The following is a 22,191-nucleotide window of genomic DNA, read 5'->3' on the forward strand; positions in this document are numbered from 1 at the left end:
GGGCTGAGGGGGCCGGGGAGCGCTGCGGGCGGCGGCAGCGGAGCGGGGAAGGCTCTGGCTGCGGGGGGCTGCTGGGGCCGTGTGCGTAGCTGCCACTGCCGGCCGCGGAGACTTTGGGAGTCCCGGGCAGTGGGGGGGCTCCCAACCACGCCTGCAAGTCACGACAGGGAACCGCCCCTGCCGGCCGCGCGCACCATTGTGGCTGCCTCCTGGCCAGAGCCGCCGAGCGCTGGAGCGGTGCCTGGGATGTGCGCGCGGACAGCGCTGTCGCGACAGCGCTGCGGGGTCGTGAGCTGCGGCGGGGCGGGAGGGGCCGAGGGGGCCGGGGAGCGCTGGCAGCAGCGGAGCGGAGCCGGGCAGGCTCTGGGCGGCCCCGGGGCACGGCAGAGCCGAGGCCGTTCGGCTGCTGGGCCCCAGGGCTGCCCCGGGGCACGCCGGGAGCTGCGGCCCCGGCTCCGCGCGGGGCATGCCGGGAGCTGCAGCTCGCAGCCAGGGCGGCGCCGTCTGGGCTGAGCGGCGCTGCGGGGGCAGCGCTGGGGCGCAGCAGCTGCTGAACGGCTCTGAGCCCAGGTGCGCAGAGCTCCGAGGAGGCTTGGGGGAGCTCGGGAAGGTTGCGCAGAGGTTTCCTGGAGCTCCGGAGAGCTTTTGAGGATTTTGGGCTGAGGATTCGCTGCACTCAAGTCACAAATATCACTTTGCTCTATGCCAGACACCTATCACTTAGCCTTGACCTCCAATTTCTCTGCAATTCAGTCCTTTGAAGCCTCTCCTTTCAGTCCTGCTGTGAACATTTGTTCTGTGTCTCCTGTCACTTTTTCTCCCTGCCTATGCTGCAGCCTCTGGCTTTCCCCACAAGGGAAAGCAGAATTTGCATCTCCTGCTCCTGCTAAAGCTCTTCAAAACACCAGACTCTTGTCACACAGACCAGAACTCTGCCTTGGCAAGAAGGGAAGAAATTCCTACTGAAGGGAAAATTCAAGCCCTGGTAAGTTCTAGGTGGTGAAGTTTTGAATTCTTTGTGCATACCTTTGCCAAACTGCCACTGGTTGCCCTAAGCTGAACTGAAGTTGGAGAAGCAACAGGACAGAGTGCAGCTCCTATTGCAGTGGAGGCCACTGCCCTTCAAACATTGCCAGCCACTAAGACAGCTCCTATCACAGCCCCCTTGGTGCTCACAGTCAAAGCTGTGGCATCAATGAAGCCATTCAGAAGTGGCCTGATGGTGGCACAGGTAGGTCATGAAGCAAGGCAGCTAAGACCTCTGCTCTCTTGGACCACTTTAAGCAGCAGAATTAAGGGAGAGCTGTTTGAATTCAGACTCAGAATCACAAAGATCCTTTCTGGCTGCAAACAGAGCAGTGGCACTTCCAAGGGAAGAGTCAACTTCCTGGAGGCCAAGTGCCTGTTAGGTTTGTGCTCAGGTCTCTGCAGTGTGGACAGCAGGAACATGGGGTGATGGCACACATTAGGAGGTCATTTAGGTCACCCTCATCCCTGCAAACACAGCACAGGCTCCATGGAAACTCAGCACACAGATGCAGTTTGTAGCTTGAAACCAAATTTCATACAGGAACAAACCCAAACCCATTGGCATAGGTAATAAGAACTAACAGCCCCAAGGGAAGATGGGAAGTCAATGCTGCTCCAAGAGGCCAGCTCCAGGAAGACATCCAAATGATTGTTAGGCAGCAACAGACTCAGCCAGCACTGGTAACAAGCCCAGCCCCGGGGACACTGCAGAGGGAGCCAGGAAATAGTTCTGTGGGCTCACAGCGGTTTCTAGACAAAGACCCTGGACAAAAGGCACAGGAAATGACCTTGCTGCTGGTGCAGAACAACCAGCAACCCAACCCAGACTCCTCATCCTCTGATGCAGCAGCATTGAGACCAGAGACTCCCTTTGGACAGGAACTCAAACCACCTGGCTAGGGGCACTGTGAGGAGCATCTTCTCCTGGAGTGTTCAAGGAATCTCAAACTGCAGTCAGCAGGAGCCAGAAGAATTCCAGCCCCAGCACCTGGCATTTGCCAACAGCACAGCAAGCAACAAAACCTCTGCCTCCCAAATCTCATCCAGAGCACCAAAGACAAACCAACAACAAACCCAACCCCCCAACAGTTCAGGGAGGAACTGAAAACTGATGCAGCACATCCATAGCTAGATCAGACCTGATGCAGTGCATGTGTGAGCATCCCTCTGGAGCCCTGCTGGGAATTGTTCCTAGGCAGGAGGCAGTGAAGGGAACTGGATTTTGGCATTGCTCTGCTATTTAAAACAGACTCCAGTGACCAGTGGCTGTGGCACCACTTACACCCCCCAGACAGTCCATAAATAAACCTGAGACAAATAGGTGCTTCTGCTGAAATTCACTCTGCAGCTCCAACTTGCTGACAGAGCTTTGTGCTGCCTCTCTAGAGACTTGGTGATGAATCTGTTATGGTACTAACAAAAAACCTCAGGGCTGGCACTCCCCCCACACCCCCCGGGCCCTGCAGCTGGCCGTGCCGGGCCAGCAGCAAAAGACATCAAAGTCCCTTGGAGCCTCCCGGGGGCTGCTTGCTGCCCTCCATGCGGCGCCCCCGGGGGCCTGGCTGGGCCCTGCCGCCTGCTGCCCAAGGCCTGGCTGGAGGCGCCCAGCACAGCCTGCGGCCACAGCAGCCTCAGCAGCGCCGCAGGAGGCTGCGGGAGGCAGGGGCAGCCGGGCCCCACCGACCCCCCAAACACTGCAGACCCCCACAGACCCCCAGCCAGCCCCACGGGAGCGCAGGCCCGGCCCCGAGATCCCCCTCAGCCCCAGGGGATCCTGACCCCGGCCACAGCTTTCCCCCGAGACTCCCAAAGGATCCAGATCCCAACCCCCAGCCCCAAGGGATCCCAACCCCCAGCCCCAAGGGATCCCAACCCCCAGCCCCAAGGGATCCCAACCCCCAGCCCCAAGGGATCCCAACCCCCCCCCCAGTCCCACCGCTGCCCCCTGCCCCAAACCCCAGCCCTGCCAGACCCCACAGATGCCCTCCCCACAGCCTGCCGTCCCCACCCCCCACAGCTCCTCCTTCTGCCCCTCCAGAGGCTGCCCCCAGCCCCACCCACCCCAACCCCACGAACCCTGCCCCGGCCCCACGGAGCCCCCTGCCCCCCGCGCCTCTCCCGCCCCCCAACTCCACACACGCCCCCGGCAGCCCCCCGCAGCCAGAGCCTTCCCCGCTCAGCTGCCGCCGCCCTCAGCGCTCCCCGGCCCCCTCGGCCCCTCCCGCCCCGCCGCAGCTCCCCAGCCGGCAGCTGCCGCTCGCCCGCCAGCACCTCCGGCACTTCTGCCGCGCTCCGGCCCCGCTGCCGCTCCCCGCGGGGCAGCAGCAATGGCGGCCGCGGCCGGCAGCGGCAGCTCCTCGCTGTGCCTCGGCAGCCAGCAGGGGGAGGAGCTGCCGCGCTGCCGGCGCCTCTGATTGGCTGCGGCTGCCCGGCCGTGGGCGGGCCTTCCTTTGCGGCCCCCGCCCTGCTGGCGCTGCCGGAGCCACGTGGGCGCCTGAGGCGCAGGGTCCGGGCCGGGGCCTCCCTCGCAGCGCTCTGTGCTCGGCAGCAGCCTGCCGGGGCCGGCGGTCGGCAGCTTGGTGTGCGCCGAGCTCTCGGTCGGCCTGGTGCTGTGCGTGGCCTTTGTGTGGGCTGCAGGTGGGGTGAGGGAATGTGTGGGGCTGAGGAGGGGCTGGTGAGGGGGCGCTGGGAATGGGCTGAGGGCTGTGTGGTGGAGTTGGGGAGGGGTGTGTGGGGCTTTGGGGGGAGGTGTTGGGGGTTGTGGGGGCCGGGAGGGTGGTCGGGGAGCAGCGGGGTGCTTAGGGTTGTTGTAGGGTTCGTGTGGTAGGAGCTGGTGGTGCTGGGGGAGGCTGTGTGTGGCTGTGGTGTGGGGAGGGGTGGTGAGGCTTGCAGTGGGGAGTCCTGGGGTGCTGAGAGGGGGTGGTTGCGGTTGTGGGGAGCTGTGTGTGGCTGTGGGCAGTGTGTGTGGGGAGCTATGGCGGTGTGTGGTGTAGGATTGCTCTGGGGAGTTGGGGGGGTCTGTGTGGGGTGTCTGTGGCGTAGGGCAGAGGTGTTGGGGGGGGGTTGTCGTCTGTGCCGTTGTGGGAGGGTTGCCGCAGAGCTGAGCTGGCAGTGGCGCTGTGGGGGCTGCTGTGTGCAGGAGAGGTGGTGAGCAACGTGGGGGCTGGATTGCAGCAGAGGCTCCTGTGGGGGTCTTTGGGGGAGCCCTGGGGGTTTGGAGGCTTTGTGCTGGCAGCTGCCGGGCGGCTGCTGTGCTCCAGGGCAACGGCTGGGCTGAGGGCCAGGTGTCGGTGCGGTTGTGGGGAGCTGTGGGTAGCGGTGGGCAGTGTGTGGTGCTGGGGGTGTGTGTGTCTGTGGGGGTGTCTGTGGGGTAGGGCAGAGGTGTTGGGGATGGGTGGGTGTCTGTGGTGTGTGGGGTTGTGGGTCCGTGGGTGGGGTCGGGTAGGGGTGGGTGTGTTTGGGGGTTCCTTGTGCTGCTGAATCATCCTGCTAGGGGCAGCTGCAGGCCCCCTTTGGCTGCTGCTGTGTTGCAGCCGGAGCCATTGGTGGGCTGCAGGGGCAGGCCCTGGCCATGTGTCCCTGTCCCCCTCTGCTCCCTGCTGTCCTGGCTGCAGAGCTGAGCTGGCAGTGGCGCCGTAGGAGCTGCCGTGTCCAGGAGAGGTGGTGAGCAGCGTGGGGGCTGGATTGCAGCAGAGGCTCCTGTGGGGGTCTCTGGGGGAGCCCTGGGGGTTTGGAGGCTTTGTGCTGGCAGCTGCATTGAATTGGACTGAAAGGATTGGATTGGCCTGGGGGCAGCCTGTTCTTGATGGGTTTGGTGGTGAGAAGTCCTGCAGCTTCCTTGGAGGAGCTTCAGGAGAAGACAAAGCAATTGCGTTGCTGCTCTTTGCTGTGCAATGAGATGGGAAGGGAAGGAAATGATTGCTGCAAGTGAGCAAAGCAATTGCAGTGCTCTGCAAGTCTCAGCAGTGCTGTGGCTGGCAGGGCCAGGGCAGGATTGTCCTCTAGTCCTGGGCCCTGGGGAGGCCACAGCTCGAATGCTGGGGTTAGTTTTGGGGCCCTCACTCCAAGAAGGACTTCGAGTGTCTGGAGCAGGTCCAGGGAAGGGCAGGAAAGGTGTGGAAGGATCTGGAGAACAGAGCTGGTGAGGAGCTGCTGAGGGAGCTGGGGGTGTTCAGTGTGGAGAAGAGGAGGCTGAGGGGAGACCTCATTGCCCTCTAGAGCTCCCTGCAGGGAGGCTACAGTGAGGTGGGGGTTGGGCTCTTCTGCCTAGTCTCAGTTGCTAGAAGGAGAGGAACTGGCCTGAAATTGTGCCAGGGGAGGCTTAGGTTGGAGAGGAGGAGGAATTAGTTTGGTGCCAGAGTTGTCAGGGACTGGCAGAGGCTGCCCAGGGAGGCAGTGGAGTGGCCATGCCTGGAGGAGGTGTTCCAGGAAGGTGTGGCCATGGGGCCATGGTTTGCTGTCCCTGGTGGTGTTGGGGCTGCCAGTTGGCCTCAATGCTCAGAGAGGTCTTTTCCATCCCAGACAATTGTGTGGCTGTGTGAGGAAGCTGCCCCAGAGCCAATGCATCTTAGGTGCTGCAGGTGCTGGCAAGCATGGGACATGGGAGAGAGTCCTGTGGGGAGGGGAAAGGTTTGGGTTTGCTCTCTGGGCTCATAGCCTTCCCTTCCAGCTGTGATGGGTTACACCATCCTGAAAGCAGAGGGGGGAGGGCTTGGGAGAGCTTTGCCATCCATGGAGGGGGTTTTCCCTCTCCCTGTGCAGCAAGCCTATAAAAAGGAAGACACTGCAGCCATTTGCTCTCTTTTGCTCCTGCCTTGCCTGGACGAGAGGACTGCTGCTGGCTTCCTGCTTCTCTGCCACATGGTCAGGCCTGGTCCTCCTCCCTGCTACATCCAGGCTTCTTCAAAGGACTGCCTTTGTATCTATCTATTTTGCCCATCCATCCTTATTCCTTACCCTTGTGAACCCTTCCTGTTACTGGTTTTTATATACATATACACATAGACATTGGTGAAAGAATTTTTTTCTTACCTCTCTACTTCCAAACGGACTCCAAATTATTTCTTGGTGGATTTTCTCCTTCCCTTTTTGTTCCTTCTCTATCAGGAAAGAGGAGGGGGAGCGGGGGAGGGATTCTCAGTCTTGCCCCAATCTGAGCTCTTAAATCCCAGTTAAGGATCAAACCACCACACCAAGCCACACAATTGTGTGGCTCCCTTTGGTTTGGCAGCTGAGCACAGCTTGAGGCTTTTGCTGCAATGGTTTTTGTGCTGCCAGCATTCTGTGCTGCCAGCTGGAGTGCTGTGTGCAGCTCTGGCGCCCCCAAGGAGGTTGAGCTGTTGGAGGGGGTGCGTAGCAGGCCGTGGGGGTGGTGGGAGGGTGTCTCGGTCCAGAGAGGGCGCCTGAGGCACAGGGTCCGGGCCGGGGCCTCCCTCGCAGCGCTCTGTGCTCGGCAGCAGCCTGCCGGGGCCGGCGGTCGGCAGCTTGGTGTGCACCGAGCTCTCGGTCGGCCTGGTGCTGTGCGTGGCCTTTGTGTGGGCTGCAGGTGGGGTGAGGGAATGTGTGGGGCCGAGGAGGGGCTGGTGAGGGGGCGCTGGGAATGGGCTGAGGGTTGTGTGGTGGAGTTGGGGAGGGGTGTGTGGGGTTTTGGGGGGAGGTGTTGGGGATTGTGGGGGCCGGGAGGGTGGTCGGGGAGCAGCGGGGTGCTTAGGGTTGTTGTAGGGTTCGTGTGGTAGGAGCTGGTGGTGCTGGGGGAGGCTGTGTGTGGCTGTGGTGTGGGGAGGGGTGGTGAGGCTTGGAGTGGGGAGTCCTGGGGTGCTGAGAGGGGGTGGGTGCGGTTGTGGGGTGCTGCGTGTGGCTGTGGGCAGTGTGTGGGGAGTTGGGGGGGTGTGTGTGGGGTGTCTGTGGTGTAGGGCAGAGGTGTTGGGGGTGGGTGGGTGTCTGTGCTGTTGTGGGAGGGGTCTGGCCCTGGCCCTGTCCCACTCTGCTCCCTGCTGGGCTGGCAGCAGAGCTGAGCTGGCAGCGGCGCTGTGGGGGCTGCTGTGTGCAGGAGAGGTGGTGAGCAGCGTGGGGGCTGGATTGCAGCAGAGGCTCCTGTGGAGGGGTGTGAGGGAGCCGTGGGAGTTTGTAGGCTTTGTGCTGGCAGCTGCCGGGCAGCTGCTGTGCTGAAGGGCAGCAGCTGGGCTGAGGGCCAGCCCCGGGGGGGAGCAGTGGGCAGCCTGTGTGCTGGGTGCCGTGGGGGTGCCAGGCGTGGGTGCTGGGCTGAGCCTGAGTTTAGGAGAGCCTGGGGCTGGTGTCAGCTGTGGGGTGGTTTGGCTGTGCTGGGGGTGGTGGCATCCAAAGTCCCTGTGCCCCCAGCCCCTTCCTGTGGGGCTCTGCTGTGCCCTTGTGCTGGGGGTGCCTCTGCCTGCCCTCGGGCACAGGGCTGTGTCCATCTCTCTGCAGGTCTCTCTGTGGCCCCCAGCTGGGCTCTGGCTTTTGTCCCTGCCCTCAGGAAGCTAAGCCTCTGTGCCCAGTGTGCCCAGCTTGCCCCTTTGGCCAGTGCCAGCTGGCAGTGGTGGCATCCCCCAGCCAAGCCTGGTGGGTGCCCAGCAGCACCTTGGCAGCCTGGATGGGAGCCTGGGGTGGTGCTGAGTTCTCTGCTGGTCATTCTCTGCCCTCTCTTTGCCTTCTCTCCTCTCTCTTCAGCTGCTCTCAGCCCTGCAGAAGCTGCAGGACACCTCCTTGAGTGCTGCCATTGCTGGGGGGGGTCCAAGGCAGAGTCCAGGGGGGTCCTGCAGTAGCTTGGTGCTGGACTCAGCTTGGCTTGGCCACAGGACACATCAGAACCTGGCCAGGTCTGTGAGCCCAGGGCTTGGGGCTGGGGTGGCCTCCTGGGCAGGAGCCCCCATTTGGGGGGAAAGGCTACTGGTGAGAGGAGGCCAGGAGGTAGGGGGCATACCCCCAGGGAAAGAGGTCCCCAACTTGGGGGCAATGGAGAAGTCCTCAGCTGGAGTGGGGAGGGAAGAACAGGAGGGTCCCTAAATGTTGCTGCCCCCCAAGTTGTCTTTGCCCCTAGGTCAGGCAGGGTCCTAACTGGCACTGCCATGGGCCCTGCCCCCCAGTATCCCTCTGCAGCCCCCCACTCAGTCCTGGGTCCCTTGGGGCATGGAGGAGTCCTTTCTTGCTGCCTGGGTGTTGGGGCACCGTTGTTGGTTCCTCTGGCATAGTTTTGGGGTGCAGGGAGGTAACTGAGGGCCCCAGGGAGGCCTTTTGATCTCTCAGGCTGCTGCTGTGGTTTCCCTGGGGGCATTTTGTTTTGCACCTTGGTTCCTGCTTGTGGCAGGCTCCAGTGTGTGCTTCCTGGGGGGGCAGAGGGAGTTTGGGGAGGCTGTTTTGGGGATTCAGGCCTTTATCCTCCCCAGACTGCCAGTGCCTGCATCTGGCTGTGCTGGGCCAGCAGCCTGGGGTGCTCCTGCCTCAGCCCTTGGGCTGGCAGCACAGTGCCTGCCCCTGGTGCTGGGCCTTCTGCAGAGCTGGGCAGAGAGGTTAAGGAGGTGTCAGAATCACCCCAAACCCACAGCCCCCCTGCCCGGAACACTCCTCCCAGCCCCCCAGACTGTGTCTGCTGGCTGCCAGCTTCTGCTTCAGCTTCTCCCCCTTGGCCTTGAGTCTTTCCTTGTCCTGGCTGGAGGGGGAGGATCCACCCTGGCTCCTCCTGCAGCTGCTGTTGGGTGGGGGCACAGCTGGGACACATCAGGGCCTGTAGTGCCCAGGTGGCTCCTGCCCTGCCCAGTGTGCCAGGGTCAGCCAGGCCCCATCAAACCCCCAAATTCTTGAGACACTTGAATATGTCCAGAGAAGGGCAACAAGGCTGGTGAGAGGCCTTGAGCACAAGCCCTATGAGGAGAGGCTGAGGGAGCTGGGATTGTTTAGCCTGGAGAAGAGGAGGCTCAGGGATGACCTCATTGCCCTCTACAACAACCTGAAAGGTGGTTGTGGCCAGGAAGGGGTTGGTCTCTTCTCCCAGGCAACCAGCACCAGAACAAGAGGACACAGTCTCAAGCTGCACCAGGGGAGGTTTAGGCTGGAGGTGAGGAGAAAGTTCTTCACCAAGCGAGTCGTTCGTCATTGGGATGTGCTGCCCAGGGAGGTGGTGGAGTCACCGTCCCTGGAGGTGTTCAAGAGGGGATTGGATGTGGCACTTGGTGCCATGGTTTAGTCATGAGGTCTGTGGAGACAGGTTGGACTCGATGATCCTCGAGGTGATACTGTGATACTCCATACCCCCAGAACCTCCCAGACTTCCACCCAGCCCATGATCCTGATTGCAACCCTCAGCCCCAAGGGATCCAATCCCACAGCCCCCAGCAGACCCTCAGGAGCAGAGCAGGGCAGTGTCTGGGCAGGCCCCAGGGCATGCTGAGAGCCTTTCCCTGCGGGGCCCAGGGCTATGCAGGGCAGTGCCAGTAGGTGGAGTTCTCAGCCAGGTTGGTGCCAGCTTGGCTCCAGCTGCAGGGCAGGGCTGGGGCAAAGAGCTTCTCCAAGTCTCTTCCCAGTGAGGGTTTGAGAGTTTTTAAGGGATTTGGAGGAGTTTTGCAGAGTTTCCCAGAGGCTTTGAGGAAATGTGAAGAGGTTTGGATGATTTTTCAGGGATATTGGAGGAGCTTTGAGAAGCCCAAAAGTGATGAAAGTCTCTGCAGCAACCTTAGGGAAGAGATTTGAATGCAGCTTGAGGTGGTTGGAGGAAGCTCTGAGAGCTGTGCAAGCTGTTAATGACTTTGTAGGGGGCTGGGACAGTTTTCAAGAGCTGTTGATGATTTTGAAGGCAGTTTGAAACCTCTTGAAGTGGTTTTGGAGACTGCCAAGCAGAGCAATCAGCCTCGAGCCTCCCTGAGGTCTCTCCAGAGTTAGTTGCTGTGAGTTGTGGAGAGTTTGTCAGAGGTTTTTGTGAGGTTCCCAGAGGTTTTCAGCAGTTCTGAAAGGATTTCTTGGCTTTTGAGTGCTCCAGAGAAGTAGCCAAGCTCAGCAGCCCAGACTGCTCAGCTGCATTCTGGACTCCTTTATGAGCAGTGCTGGGCACAGGGGGCAGATTTCCTGCTGCCCTCTGTGCCTGCACACAGCTTGTCCACAGTTACTGCACACTGAGCTGCTCCACACTCCTGCTGCTTCCTCTGAATTTTGTGCTCATTTGAGGCCTTTAAGGAAAGCCACAAAGCTGCAGTCCTGCAGGGGCAGGGCAGGAGGTGGAGCCAGGGAGTTGTAATTTTGTGACTCAGTCTCCAGAACTCTGCTGTCTCTTTGTAAGTTGGCAGCAAGGCCACCTCGGTCTCTTGTCTCCCTCCTTTGGCTCTCCGCAGGGAGTCCTTCCCTGGTCCCCATGGGGGAGGAGGCCTCTTTGTGGCCTGCAGGGGCCTGACCAGTTTGTACTGTGCAGTCTCAGCCTGCTTAGGCCTTGTGGTGGGTTGAAAGGAAAGGCTCCGCTTTCCCTCCCCCACTGAGAAAGAAACCACGGCTAGACTGAGTCGGGGAAAGCAGACTCTATATATAGGAAGCAGATTCTATGTAACACAACAAATACAGGGATTTTGCAATAGATACAGAAATATACAGCAAATAAGCACAATCAGAAACTAGACCCACAACAGAGGGGGCTTCCCCCTGTGCCCCCTTCACCCCCCTACCTCCCTTCTCCCCCAAAGAGGTAGAAAAAGAGAGAAAGGGCGATTAGCAAGGCAGACAAAGGAAGGCCTGGTACAGGAGTTAGTTCTTATCTCTTGTCCAGAAGCCCAGAGCAGTCCAGCTGAAAGGGAGAGCGGAGAAAGGAAAACTGCCCAAAGTCCCAGCTGCTCTGGGTCTAAGACCATCACCTCCCACAATAATTTGCCAATGAAATTCATTTAGAATACAAAATATTTTATAAACATTTAGCCAGTGTGCCCCTTCCTTAAAGGCACAGCGTCAAACAGTCACAGTCCAAGAAAGAAGCTCATCTCTGGCTCTGCTGACTGCTGCAGGATTCAAACCCATGACCTCAGCACTTGTAGTTCCATGCACTGCCAGCTGAACTACTGCCCATTCCTGAAGGAAGGGAGGCAGTGTGGGGGGAGGAAGGGAGCCCTGGGGCCTGTGCTTTAGTCTGGTTGGGGGAAGGTTTCTGGGGTTTGTTCATGTCTCCTGTGTGTGTGTTAGGTGTGAAGGATTCCTCTGCTCTGTGTTTTCCTGTAGATGTTTGGTTCCAACTCTGCATTTCTCTTCCAATTCCACCAGAGCCTCTTCAGTTTACTTCCTTTGGGAGTCAAATTATTCCTCCTTAAGCCAAGACACATTTACATTTGGCTCTTCCTGTCCACCCCTGGCAGTGAGCTTGGGAGGCTCTTCCTTAGTTGCATTTTTCCTCTCCACCTCTGCTCTTTTGGTTGTTTTTGTCCTGTTCCTCTGCTCACTCCTGCAGGAAGAAGCTGAGCTCTCCCTGACCTGTTTCCTGTTATCTGTCCACGGTCTTAGATAAGCACTGCCAGCCCCTGAGCATTGCATTGGTGCTTGATAGCTTCCTTCCTGCAGGGCAAGCAGCCCTGGAGCCTCTAAGCACACCGCGCAAGGTTCCTGTCTTGCCCTCTTTCAGTTCACAGATGAGAAGCACATCAGTGACTCCCAAGTGGTGACTGAAGACATTTTCCTGCCACACCTGAGGGTGTTTCTGTATTCTGAAACAACTGATGGGACATAAGGGCCAAGATACAACAGCTGCAGCTCTGCTAATTAAAGTATTTTAGCAAGGGCAGCTGCCTCCTTTAGACAGATGCCAGAAGGCTTTCATCCCAGTTTGGAACTTACAAGCACAACACTTCTTTGTTACCTGCCTGATCTCTCCAAGGGGACTTAGATTCCCACACATCAGGATAGCTGATCAGCCTCTCCCTCACACCTCTTGGCTTCCATACATTGCTTTTTAGCTCCCGTTGTGCCGCTGCCTCCCCCCCCCGGTGCGGCTCCCATCGCGCTGCCTCCCCCCCCCCCCGGTGCAGCTCCCGTCGCGCTGCTTCCATGTGTTGTTTTACTCTAGGTTAATCTCCAATTACTCTGGGGTCCCTGCCCATGGCAGGGGGTTTGGCACTAGATGATCCTTGAGGTCCCTTCCAACCCCAACTGTTCTATGATTCCAAACAGATTAGCACAAACAGATCAATATCGAAACTGCTTTGAGTTGTTAAGAGTCTCTCAGAGTTTTTCAGGACATTTCCAGAGGTGTTGATCAGTCCTGAAGAGATTTATTGACTTCTGAAGATGTTTGGGGGAGTTTTGAGGACATTTGGATTATTTCTTCAGGCATATTTGAAGAGTTTTGACACCACAAAACTAATTTAAATCTCTCCAATTATCTTGAAAGAGATTTCTAAGCCTCTCTGGGTGGCATTGGGAACTAGGAGCTAGGAAGAGATTTTAATGACTTGTAGCTGTCTTTAAGATTTTTAATGCTGTTTGAAGCCCGTTGAAGCCTTTTTCTAGGGTCTTGAAGGCTAAAGCAGGGCAGAAACTGACATAAATCTCTGCCCAATGAGCTTTCTGAAGAGGTTTTCTTAACTCCTGCAAAGTTTTGTTGGAATCATGAAGAGATTCTGGAGATTTTTCAGACAGTTTTAAATGTTTTTCAGTGTTTTTGAAGCGTGAAAGGAGCCTAGAGACACCCCAAAATCTCTGTGAAATGAGTTGGTAGAGTTCTGAACAGATGTGAATGACTTCTGAAAAGCTTTGAACAGTTTGGAAAGAGATTTGGATGACTTTTCAGGTGGTTGTGAGCCTTGTTAAGCATTTCTGAAAGGTGTTGAATGCTTCAAGTGGTCTGTGGGCAGGGCCAGGGAGGAGGCCTGTGGCCAGAGCAAGAGCTGCAGCCAAGGTCTGGGAGAAGCTGGCTGGAGGCAGCTCTCATGGTGCTGTCCTGCAGATTTCTGTGTGCTGGGCAAGGAGCTGAGTCTGGCCTAAAGGCCTGCCATTTCCAGGAGCCCTGTCCATCTGCTGTGTCCCCAGCAGGGCCCAGCATTGGTGCAGGGCCATGGGCTGTGCTGAACCATCCCTTGCAGGTCAGTCCTCTCCTCTGAGCCCTTTGCTTCTCTCTTGCAGGGTTGGTGTCCTCTCTCCATTGCATCTCCACTTCTGGGCTGGGCAACTGCAGTTTGCAGATCTGCCCTTTGGGACAGCCCAGCAAGTAAAGAACAGAGTGGAACAACACTGGGACCCCACTGATTCCTGTGGCACCTCCCAATTTCCACCAGAGCCTCCTATCCATCACTTTTCAACCCTCAGGGAGCTCTGAGTGACATCAGCTGTGGTGGGAGTCTGGGGCCCCTCAGGCAGGTGAGGGTTGGTTGTGTGGGTCAGTGCTGCTGCCTCTGTTGTCTGAGCCAGGAGAGATTGAAGGAAAGAGCCTGGGCTGGGAACCACCCTGCCAGTGCTGCAGGGTTTGGGCACAGGGTGGGTGAGAGCACTGCAGAAGTCCCAGGGTGTTCTGCACCCCCAGCACAGGAATCCAGGGTCTCAGCACAGGTATTAGAGGTCTGACTCCCCCAGCATGGCAATAACTGGGAGTTTTTGAGAGCCTCTCTCCATTGCTTGCCCCAGCTGGGTATTGAGTATTAGGAGGTGTCAGAGGCTGTCATGACCCAGGCAGGATCTCAGGGTTTGAGTTCCTAGGCTTGGGTGCTTCCATGTTCCTTGTATCACAGCTGTGACCTCTTCCCCCACCAGCATGGCCTCTCAGAAGGAGCCAGAGAAGAGTTGGGAGAAGCAGCTCCCAAAGAACAAGTTGGAGCAGCAAAATTGCAGCCCCAAGGGACAGGAGGAGGAGAAGGGCAACATGGAGGAAGATGATGATGAGGAGAATGATGACTATGAGGAGGATAACCATGAGGATGAAGGTGACCCGGATGAAGAGGAGAAGGAATATGCAGAGGAGGATGAACCCAGAGCAGGCCCCTCTGTGAAACCCAAGCAACAGAATCAGTGCCCTGATTGTGGGCAAAGCTTCCCCCCTGGCTCAGAGCCAATGAAGCACCATTGCCCCCACACTGGCACCCGGCCCTTCATCTGTGGTGACTGTGGCAAGAGGTTCAGACAGAGTTCTGACCTTACCCGGCACTGCCTCACCCACACTGGAGAGAAGCCATTCACCTGCACTGACTGCGGCCAGAGTTTCAGCCGTAGCTCCACCCTAGCGCAGCACCGCCGCACCCACACCGGTGAGAGGCCATACAGCTGTGCTGACTGCGGCAGGACTTTCACTCGCAAGTCTGCCCTAACCCGGCACCGCAGGATGCACAGTGCTGAGAAGGCCTTCAACTGCAGGGATTGCGGGAAGAGCTTCAAAACCATCTCCAACCTCAGCATCCACCGCCGCATCCACACTGGAGAGAAGCTGTTCCCCTGTGCGGAATGTGGCAAGAACTTCACCACGAGCACTGCATTCATTCAGCACCAACTCATCCACAGTGGTGACAAACCATACAGCTGTGCCGACTGCGGCAAGAGGTTCACCTATAGCTCTGCCCTAACCCTCCACCGTCGTGTGCACACTGGTGAGAAGCCTTTCACCTGTGCTGACTGCTGCAAGAGCTTCACGTGCAGCTCTGACTTCACGCGACACCGTCGTGTGCACACTGGTGAGAAGCCTTTCACATGTCCCGACTGCAGCAAGAGCTTCACTCAGACCTCCAATCTCATGCGTCACCGCCGCAACCACACCACTGACCAGCCCACAGTGCAGAGGCACAAATAGATCAACCCAGGGTCTGTTAGGATAACAGCTGAAAGGGGTTTGTTTCTTGTTCTGTCAAGGGATGTTAGGTGTTTTCAGGGGTCTCGAGGTTTCTAGGATTGATTTTTCAGAACCTTGTGATGGTGTAGCAATCTGAGAGAGGTGTTTGGAAGCCCTTGGAAAGCTTCTGTCAGCTTTCCATTAAGGGGCTCTGCTGTTTTGAAGCAGGCCTGGGGCTCCAAAAGCCTTCTCCCTAGCACAGCAGTGCTCCTGATAGATTCCTGCTTCCTGGGGCATCCCTCAGCATTTTAACCCAACTAGAAGGGTGAAGAGCTGCTTTACTTTGTACACAGGGCTGGATTCTACTGGTGCCATGAATCAATGGGAGAGGTAAGAAAGTCTATCAAAATGAGGTACTTTGGGCAAGAGTTATTCGATTAGGGACTTTCACTCCTGTTACCAGCTACTTCTGTTAAGGGCTTCTGGGTCTTGGGATGTTAAGCACACTCTAAGACTCTGTCATACTGGGAACGCTGAAATTCTGTAATAATAATGGCTGACTGGAAGGTGTCAAGAGAAGAACCTGGGATGGAATGGAATCATCTATGATCAAGTGACTGTAAATAATCAGCATAGACAAGAAGAACAGACAACAGCAATAGGGACGGAGTGATCTTGATACCACCAAAGGGGATAGCAACTGATAAGAGTGAAATAGTGGTACTGGTGGTCAGAGATAATGAAAAAGTTTTGTGACTGGAGAAATTGCAATTAAAATCAGTTTGGAGTCATTTTACATAGAAGAAGTTGTTTGTCAGTTCATAGGTCAAAAGTTCTCTCCTAGGTTGAATGATTTAGGACTTTCTCTTTGTGCATTTCAAAAGAGCTCTCTGGAATGTAAAATCCTTTTTGCCTTTTTTCTTTTTTGAGAGGTTACTTCCCTGGTTTGATTTTAACAGAGTCTTTTGGTTTGGCATCGATCCCTGGTGTTGGCATAAGCCGAGAGTTTAGAACAAGGCTATTAGAGAATGGTTTGGGTCTGCACATTCATGATAGTGCTTTAGAATAAGGATTGTGTTGAGATTTAGAGGGGAAATCCAGATGCTTTTAGCTGTGACTGGGGTTTGTTGGTTAAGGGTCTAATAAGAAAGAGAATTTAAACAGCTGCTATGGAGCAACAGAGACCATTGGGGGGTGAGGGCTGCTAGGGACTTCTGTGAGCTACTTCTGTGAAGGGCTTCTGTGCCTTCTGTTGAGGAGCCTCTGAGACTCTGTCATGCTGTGGATTTCTGCCAAGGCTGTAATAAAGAACTTCTGAGAGGACTGCTGAGATTCTCTCCTCTCTGCATTTCTGAATCTCATTATCCAATGTTGGGGTCCATCCATTCCTCACGCCGTGGCAGCCTGTTCTCAGGGGCTGCTGTGACTCCATCAGCACTCTGAAATGGGGCTGTGACAGCAGCAGGGTCACTGGTGTCTTTATGGAAATCCTGTTGGAAGCCTCAGGTCTCCTGGAGTGCAGCAGGGCCTGTGGTGGGCAAGTGGAAATGCCAACAGAGTCCCCAGGCCAGCTGGAAGTTCTCAGGTCCACTTGTGGGCTAGTGGAAAGCCCAAGCACATCCCAGCCATGCTGGCAGGCAGCAGGGCAACTGCTGAGAAGCTTTCTGAGAAGCTTTCCACTAGCTCAGCAGCAACCCTGCTACCTTCCAGCAGGCCTGGGGATTCTGTCAGCCTCTCCAGGAGCCCAGGGTTAGGGATGCTGCAGGCTTGGGGCAGAGTGGCTGGAAACTGCTCAGCCAAAAAGGCTCTGGGGGTGCTTGTTGACAGCAGCTGAACATGAGCCACTGTGTACTCAGGTGGCCAAGAAGTCCACCAGCATCCTGGCTTGAATGAGGGCTGGTGTAGGCAGCAGGAGCTGGCAAGTGCTAGTGTCCTGTGCTGGGCACTGGTGGGGCTGTACATCAACTTCAGTTTTGGGAGCTGCAGTATAAGAGACACTGAGGTGCTGGAGCATGTGCAGAGAACAAAGGTGGTGAAAGTGCTGCAGAAGAAGTGCAGCCCGGCCCTTGGCACAGTGACACAACCCTGCCAGCCAGCAGCACCCCAGAGCGCCCCAGCAGCCGCTCCCGGCTGAGGGACAGCAGCAGCACCACTGCCCACGGGTGGAACTCCCCTTGCTCTGTGCAGCCTGGACTCTACTGCAGCCCCACAGAGAATTCATCTGGTGAGGAGTTGGTGATCTCTAGAAAGCCTCTTGGGGAAGGCTCTGTCTGAGCTGCTGCCCTTTGGCAAGGGGCAGCCCTCGAGGCTGCCCCTGGGGGACAAGCATCAGAACCCAACCGCAGGTTCCCTTCCCCAGGGTGATTTGCACACTTTGCTTCCTGCTGTTTCAATTGTTCCTACTGCCTGGCCCCTATACAAAGCCCTTGTAAATATACTACAGCCCTAAGCCCCCACCTGGGAGTAAGTCTCTGGCAATTCTCCACACGAATCAATAATAATTAATACTTTTATTAATGTCATATTTGCCTTATTAACCTTTCATGATTCACTTTCAGAACCCAAACTCCCCTCCTTTCTCACACGGCTCCGAGGTACAACATCACTTAGCAACCTCCAGGCTCCCACAGGGACGTGAAGGACATCTAAGCATTCTGTGATCTCCTCTCTTAGGTTCCCACCTGGGGAGATTCGTCCCATGGCCTCTCTCCTCCAGAGGAACCACTACAGCTAGAGCCCTGCTGCCCCAGAGCATCCCCCCTGTGCTGCTGGGCAGCAGAGGTTCACTTCTCTCTCTGCTTTGCTTGCACACAGTCTGTTGCTTGGGCTTAGCAGTGTTAGAAAATTACTTCTGCCTTACAACTCCTTTGGTTCTCTTTTCCCCTTGTGACCATTTGAGGCTGTGCCTTTAAGAGAGAGACAGTGTTGGGAACACTCTGGCTGAATGTTTTTGTATCAAAATGAAGACATGATATTCTAAATGAATTTCATTGGTGGATGGGCAGAATGCAACTTTAAGTTTTGGGGCAGTTGGAATTTTTTCTTAGTTTGGGTTTCAGCCTGTTCTGCCTGCCTGCTTCTCAGCAAACTAAGTGGAGCTGACCTTGAGATAAGCAAAGCTAATCCTGCATGTGCTTTTGAAGCTTAATAACAATTCTTTTCCTTAATAACTTATCTTTCTTTCTCTCTCTAGCCCCTTTTTGGGAAAAAAGGGAGGTAAGGGGGGAGAGAAGGGGTTACAGGGAAGGAAACCTTCCTCCCTAAGGAGGGAATTTTGTTGTATTATTTTTCTTTGCTGTATATTTCTGTATATATCTTGTAAATACTGTATAGATTGTGTTATATATAACCTGCTTTTTATATATGCTTGTGAATATAATTTGCTTCTCCGACTGAGTTTAGCTGTGGTTTCTTACTCTGTGGGGGAGGGAGAGCTAGGCCCTCTCTCAACCTACCACACCCCTCTCCCCTGTCCAGCTAAGAAGGGGAGTGACCGATTTGCTTTGGTGGGCATCTGGCCCCCAGCCAGGGCCAAACCACTACATGGGGCAAGGAATGGAGAGGGGCCCTCAGACTCCCAGTTCTCACCATGACGGGAGGTCAGACCTCTAATACCTGTGCCAAGTCCCCAGGTTCCTGTGCTGGGGGGACAGAGACACCCTGGTACTTAGGGAGCAGCTTCATCCCCCCTGTTCCTGAGCCTTGCAGCACTGGCAGAGAGGTTCCTGGCCCAGGCCCTGTCTTTTGATCTCTCCTGGCTCAGACAACAGAGGTGGCAGTGCTGACCCAGGAAGACCAAACCATCTCCAACCTTGTGAGGGATGGCTCAGCACTGGCCAGGACCATGCAGCAGAGCTGGGCCTTGCTGGGGCAGCTCCCAAGCTGTGACCGTTTGAGGCTGTGCCTTTAAGAAAGGGGCAGTGCTGGGACACTCTAGCTGAATGTTTTGTAAACATCGATATTCTAAGTGAATTTTGTTGGTAGAGTGGTAGAATGCGGCTTTAAGTTTTAGTGCAGTTAGAATCTTGTTCAGTGTTCCTCTTTGCTCTCCCTTCCCAGCCTGTCTGCTTCTGGGCATCTAGCCAGAACGACCTTGGATAAGACAAGCACTAATTCTGCACTAGTCCTGGAGGCCTACTAAAAGTTTTCTTCCTTAATAACTGCCTTGTTCTCTCTCTAACCCTCTTTGGGAATAAAGGGGGGTAGGGGAGAGAAGGAGGCCCAGGGGGGAATGCCCCTCTGTCCAGAGGAGGGGGTCTTGTTCCTGTATCTTTCTTTGCTGTACATTTCTGTATATATATTGTCAATACTGTCTCTATTGTGTATACATATCCTGCATTTCCCCATTGCTTGGAAACAGAGCATTTCCTTTGCTTTTCCAGCTGAGTTAGCTGTGGGTTTTTTTCCTTCTTAGTGGGGGAGGGAAAGCTGGGCCTTTTCCCTCAACCCACCACACAAGCCCACTGGAGCAGCCAACACCCAACAAAACCTGGAAGCCAGAAGCAGCGACGGGAGCAGGAAGCCTCCTGTGCTGCCATCTGAACTTCAGGCCCCAAGATGAACTTCCGGTGTGCAGAGCCTCAGCCTTGATTCAGTAACTTCATCTTGCTTGTGCCTCTTCTGCAGCAGCTGCTGCTCCTTGTCCACCACTTGACAAGATTTCTGTGTTCAAATTGCCCTTCCCTGGTGCCTGTCCAGCAAAGTACTCACAGCCTGATCTTGTTCTTGTCCAGGGAAGTATCTGTGGCTTGATCTTCTTCCTGTCTTGGAAGGCTTCTGCGGCCTTGTGAACACTTGAGCAGTGAACCACAGCATCTGTCCTGTTAGCTTAGGAGACTTCTGTGGCCTAAAGGTTAGCTACCTCCATGAGTTCTGCCATGGTCTCTTTGTTAGCCACACTTGAGGATTCCAAACTACACAAATTTATTGACTCCCTTTAGAACATTTCAAATGCTTGTTCCAACCAGGACCAAGTCAGACTTCTCCAGGCTCAGTTCTTGTCCTCTGAGAATGCCAAAGCTTTGTGAGTGTTTGCTCTGAGCTCCAGCAGAAGGAACCTGAAGTCCAGGCAGCCTCTCTGCCAGCCACCTCTCTACCTCTGTGTGTTGGGACAGACGCCTTTGCTGTCACAGGGTGGGGGTTTCTGTAATGCACTGCACCCAGCTCTCTCTGTCCCTGTGTCTGTGTGCTTTGTGCTTCCATCCAGGCACAGCCAGAGAAATAGATTTGAATTCAGGGTCCCTTGCAGTCAGTCAGAGTCAGCCTTGTCCTTATCCCCTCTGTCACGCAGAGGCCGTTTGATTAGGACACGTTCTGCTGAGTCACCTTTGAATGAGTAAGGGCTGCTGGGATCCAACCTTTTGATCTCCTGCTCACTCTCCAGAAATGCTGACTGGCTGAATAAGTCATAACCAGGTCCTAACTTGTTGGGCTTGCCACATGCTTGTAGAGAGGCAACCTGCTAAAAGACAGCTTGTGCAGAGCAGATGGTTCCAGAGGGCTTGGATTGCTGAGGCAACTTTCTCAGGCTTTGCTTTGCTTTGCTTCTAAAGAGGAACAATTCTTCTGTGGCTGTGTGCAGCCAGTTCTTTAAAGAGAGCAGGGGGGAGATGGTGCCATGGAGCTGTGAGCTCCAGCTGCAGAGAGCAGTGGAGAAATCTGATGAAAGCGTGAAGTAAGCCCCAGGTGAGCAATGAGAGGAAGGGAGAGATTGGGAGGGTGAGGAGCAAGGTTGTCCATACACTGTCAGACCTCAAGGGACTGCTTCTCCTCCCAGTCCAGACCTCCTGGTGAGACAGCCTGAAGTGGGATCATTGGTGAATTCTCACCTCTGCTCTAGACTGAAAAGCAATCAAATACTTTGCTTTTGACATAATCAAATGACTTTGATTAGGTGCACTTTGGCAGCTTCAAGAGAATGAGAGAGACACAAAGAGCTCCTTAGGGCACTTGGGGCTCACTGCATGAGCCTCAGGTTCTGAGAGAAGCCTGAAGAAACTGCTCAAGAAGTTCAAGCAAAACTCCAAGTACCTGGAAGCACTGATTGGCCTCAGTGAGGGTTGTTACTGACACAGCCTCTCCAGGGACTCATTAGAGCAGCTCACTGCAGGCCATGAGTGCAGCAAGGCAAAGGCAAAGTGCAGGTAAGCAAACTCTGGGTTTGGTTTGTGAAGCAGAACAGCCAATCCTAATCAGAGATTCGCCCCCAGAATGGAGATTTACTGCCAGAATAAATCAACCACTAGCTCAGAATTTTGGAAGCAAAATGAAGCTATATTTACAAAAAGTGAACAAAATGTAGCAGTGTAAAAGGCAATAAACCTATACTGGATATATTTCCATACATTCACAATTCAACAACAGTCACAAATCATCCCTCATACTGATTCAGCTCTTCTCCACCCCTCTACAGAAAAAGCAATAGCTCTCCCTCACATTCCCCCTGTACAAGAGAAAGAGAGAAAACAGAGAGGGCCTTGCTGCTACTTAGCCATAACAACAATCTCAGCCGAGGTCAGCAAACCCAGGTAAAGCCAAGGCAAAAACACCAGCCAGCAGCAGCCAGAATGAAGAAGAGAAGAGCAAACAAGCTGTGCCACAAAAAGATATTCACCAAAGAGATTCACCAAACCAGTGGAATGATATTTTTTAATAATAATAATAATAATAATAATAATAATAATAATAATAATAATAATAATAATAATAATAATAAAAAATTTGTTATTATAATATATTATTATACATTGTTATAATATTATTATATATTATTATATATATTATAATTTATTATAATATTATATAATATTATAATAAATTTTATTATTATTATTGTTATTGTTATTGTTATTGTTATTATTTGCCCAATCCCTAACCCTAAACCTTATTTATCTTTGTGGTGGGTTGAGAGGAAAGGCTCTGCTTTCCCTCCCCCACTGAGGAAGAAACCGCGGCTAAAACTCAGTCGGAGAAATGGGAGTATATTTTACAAGGAAGCAGATTCTATGTAACACAACAAATACAGGGATTTTTCAATATATACAGGAATATACAGCAAATAAACACAGTCAGGAACCAGACCCCCAACAGAGGGGGCTTTCCCCTCTGCCCCCTTCACCCCTCTACCTCCCTTCTCCCCCAAAGAGGTAGAAGAAGAGCAAAAAGGGGAGTTAGTACAGCAGAGGCCTAACCAGAGGGAGTTAGTTAGTTCTTATCTCTTGGCAAGAAGCCCAGAAGCAGTCCAGTGTGGAAGGCACAGCAAAGAAAGGAAGACTGAGAGAAAGTCCCGGCTGTGCTGGGCCCAACCTCACCTCCCACCTTACTTGGCCAATGAAATTCGTTTAGAATACCAAAATATTTTATAAACATGTAGCCAGTGTGCCCCTTCCTTAAAGGCACAGTGACAAACGGTCACAATCTTCTACTCAAAGTCA

At 54.7% G+C, this 22,191-nt stretch overlaps 1 protein-coding gene across 1 annotated transcript in view; it reads left to right on the plus strand.

Moving 5' to 3' along the window:
* The window catches only part of LOC104296270 (gastrula zinc finger protein XlCGF26.1), a 63,842-nt gene extending 49,063 nt beyond the window's left edge, over nucleotides 1–14,779 (plus strand). The window contains exon 2 of the mRNA XM_054173975.1: nucleotides 14,067–14,779. Coding sequence (XP_054029950.1) covers nucleotides 14,067–14,779 — 713 coding nt within the window. The remainder of the gene's footprint in view (nucleotides 1–14,066) is intronic.
* Nucleotides 14,780–22,191: the final 7,412 nt, after the last annotated feature.

The sequence above is a fragment of the Dryobates pubescens genome, chromosome 28 (genome assembly GCF_014839835.1).
Source record: "Dryobates pubescens isolate bDryPub1 chromosome 28, bDryPub1.pri, whole genome shotgun sequence".
NCBI lineage: Eukaryota > Metazoa > Chordata > Aves > Piciformes > Picidae > Dryobates > Dryobates pubescens.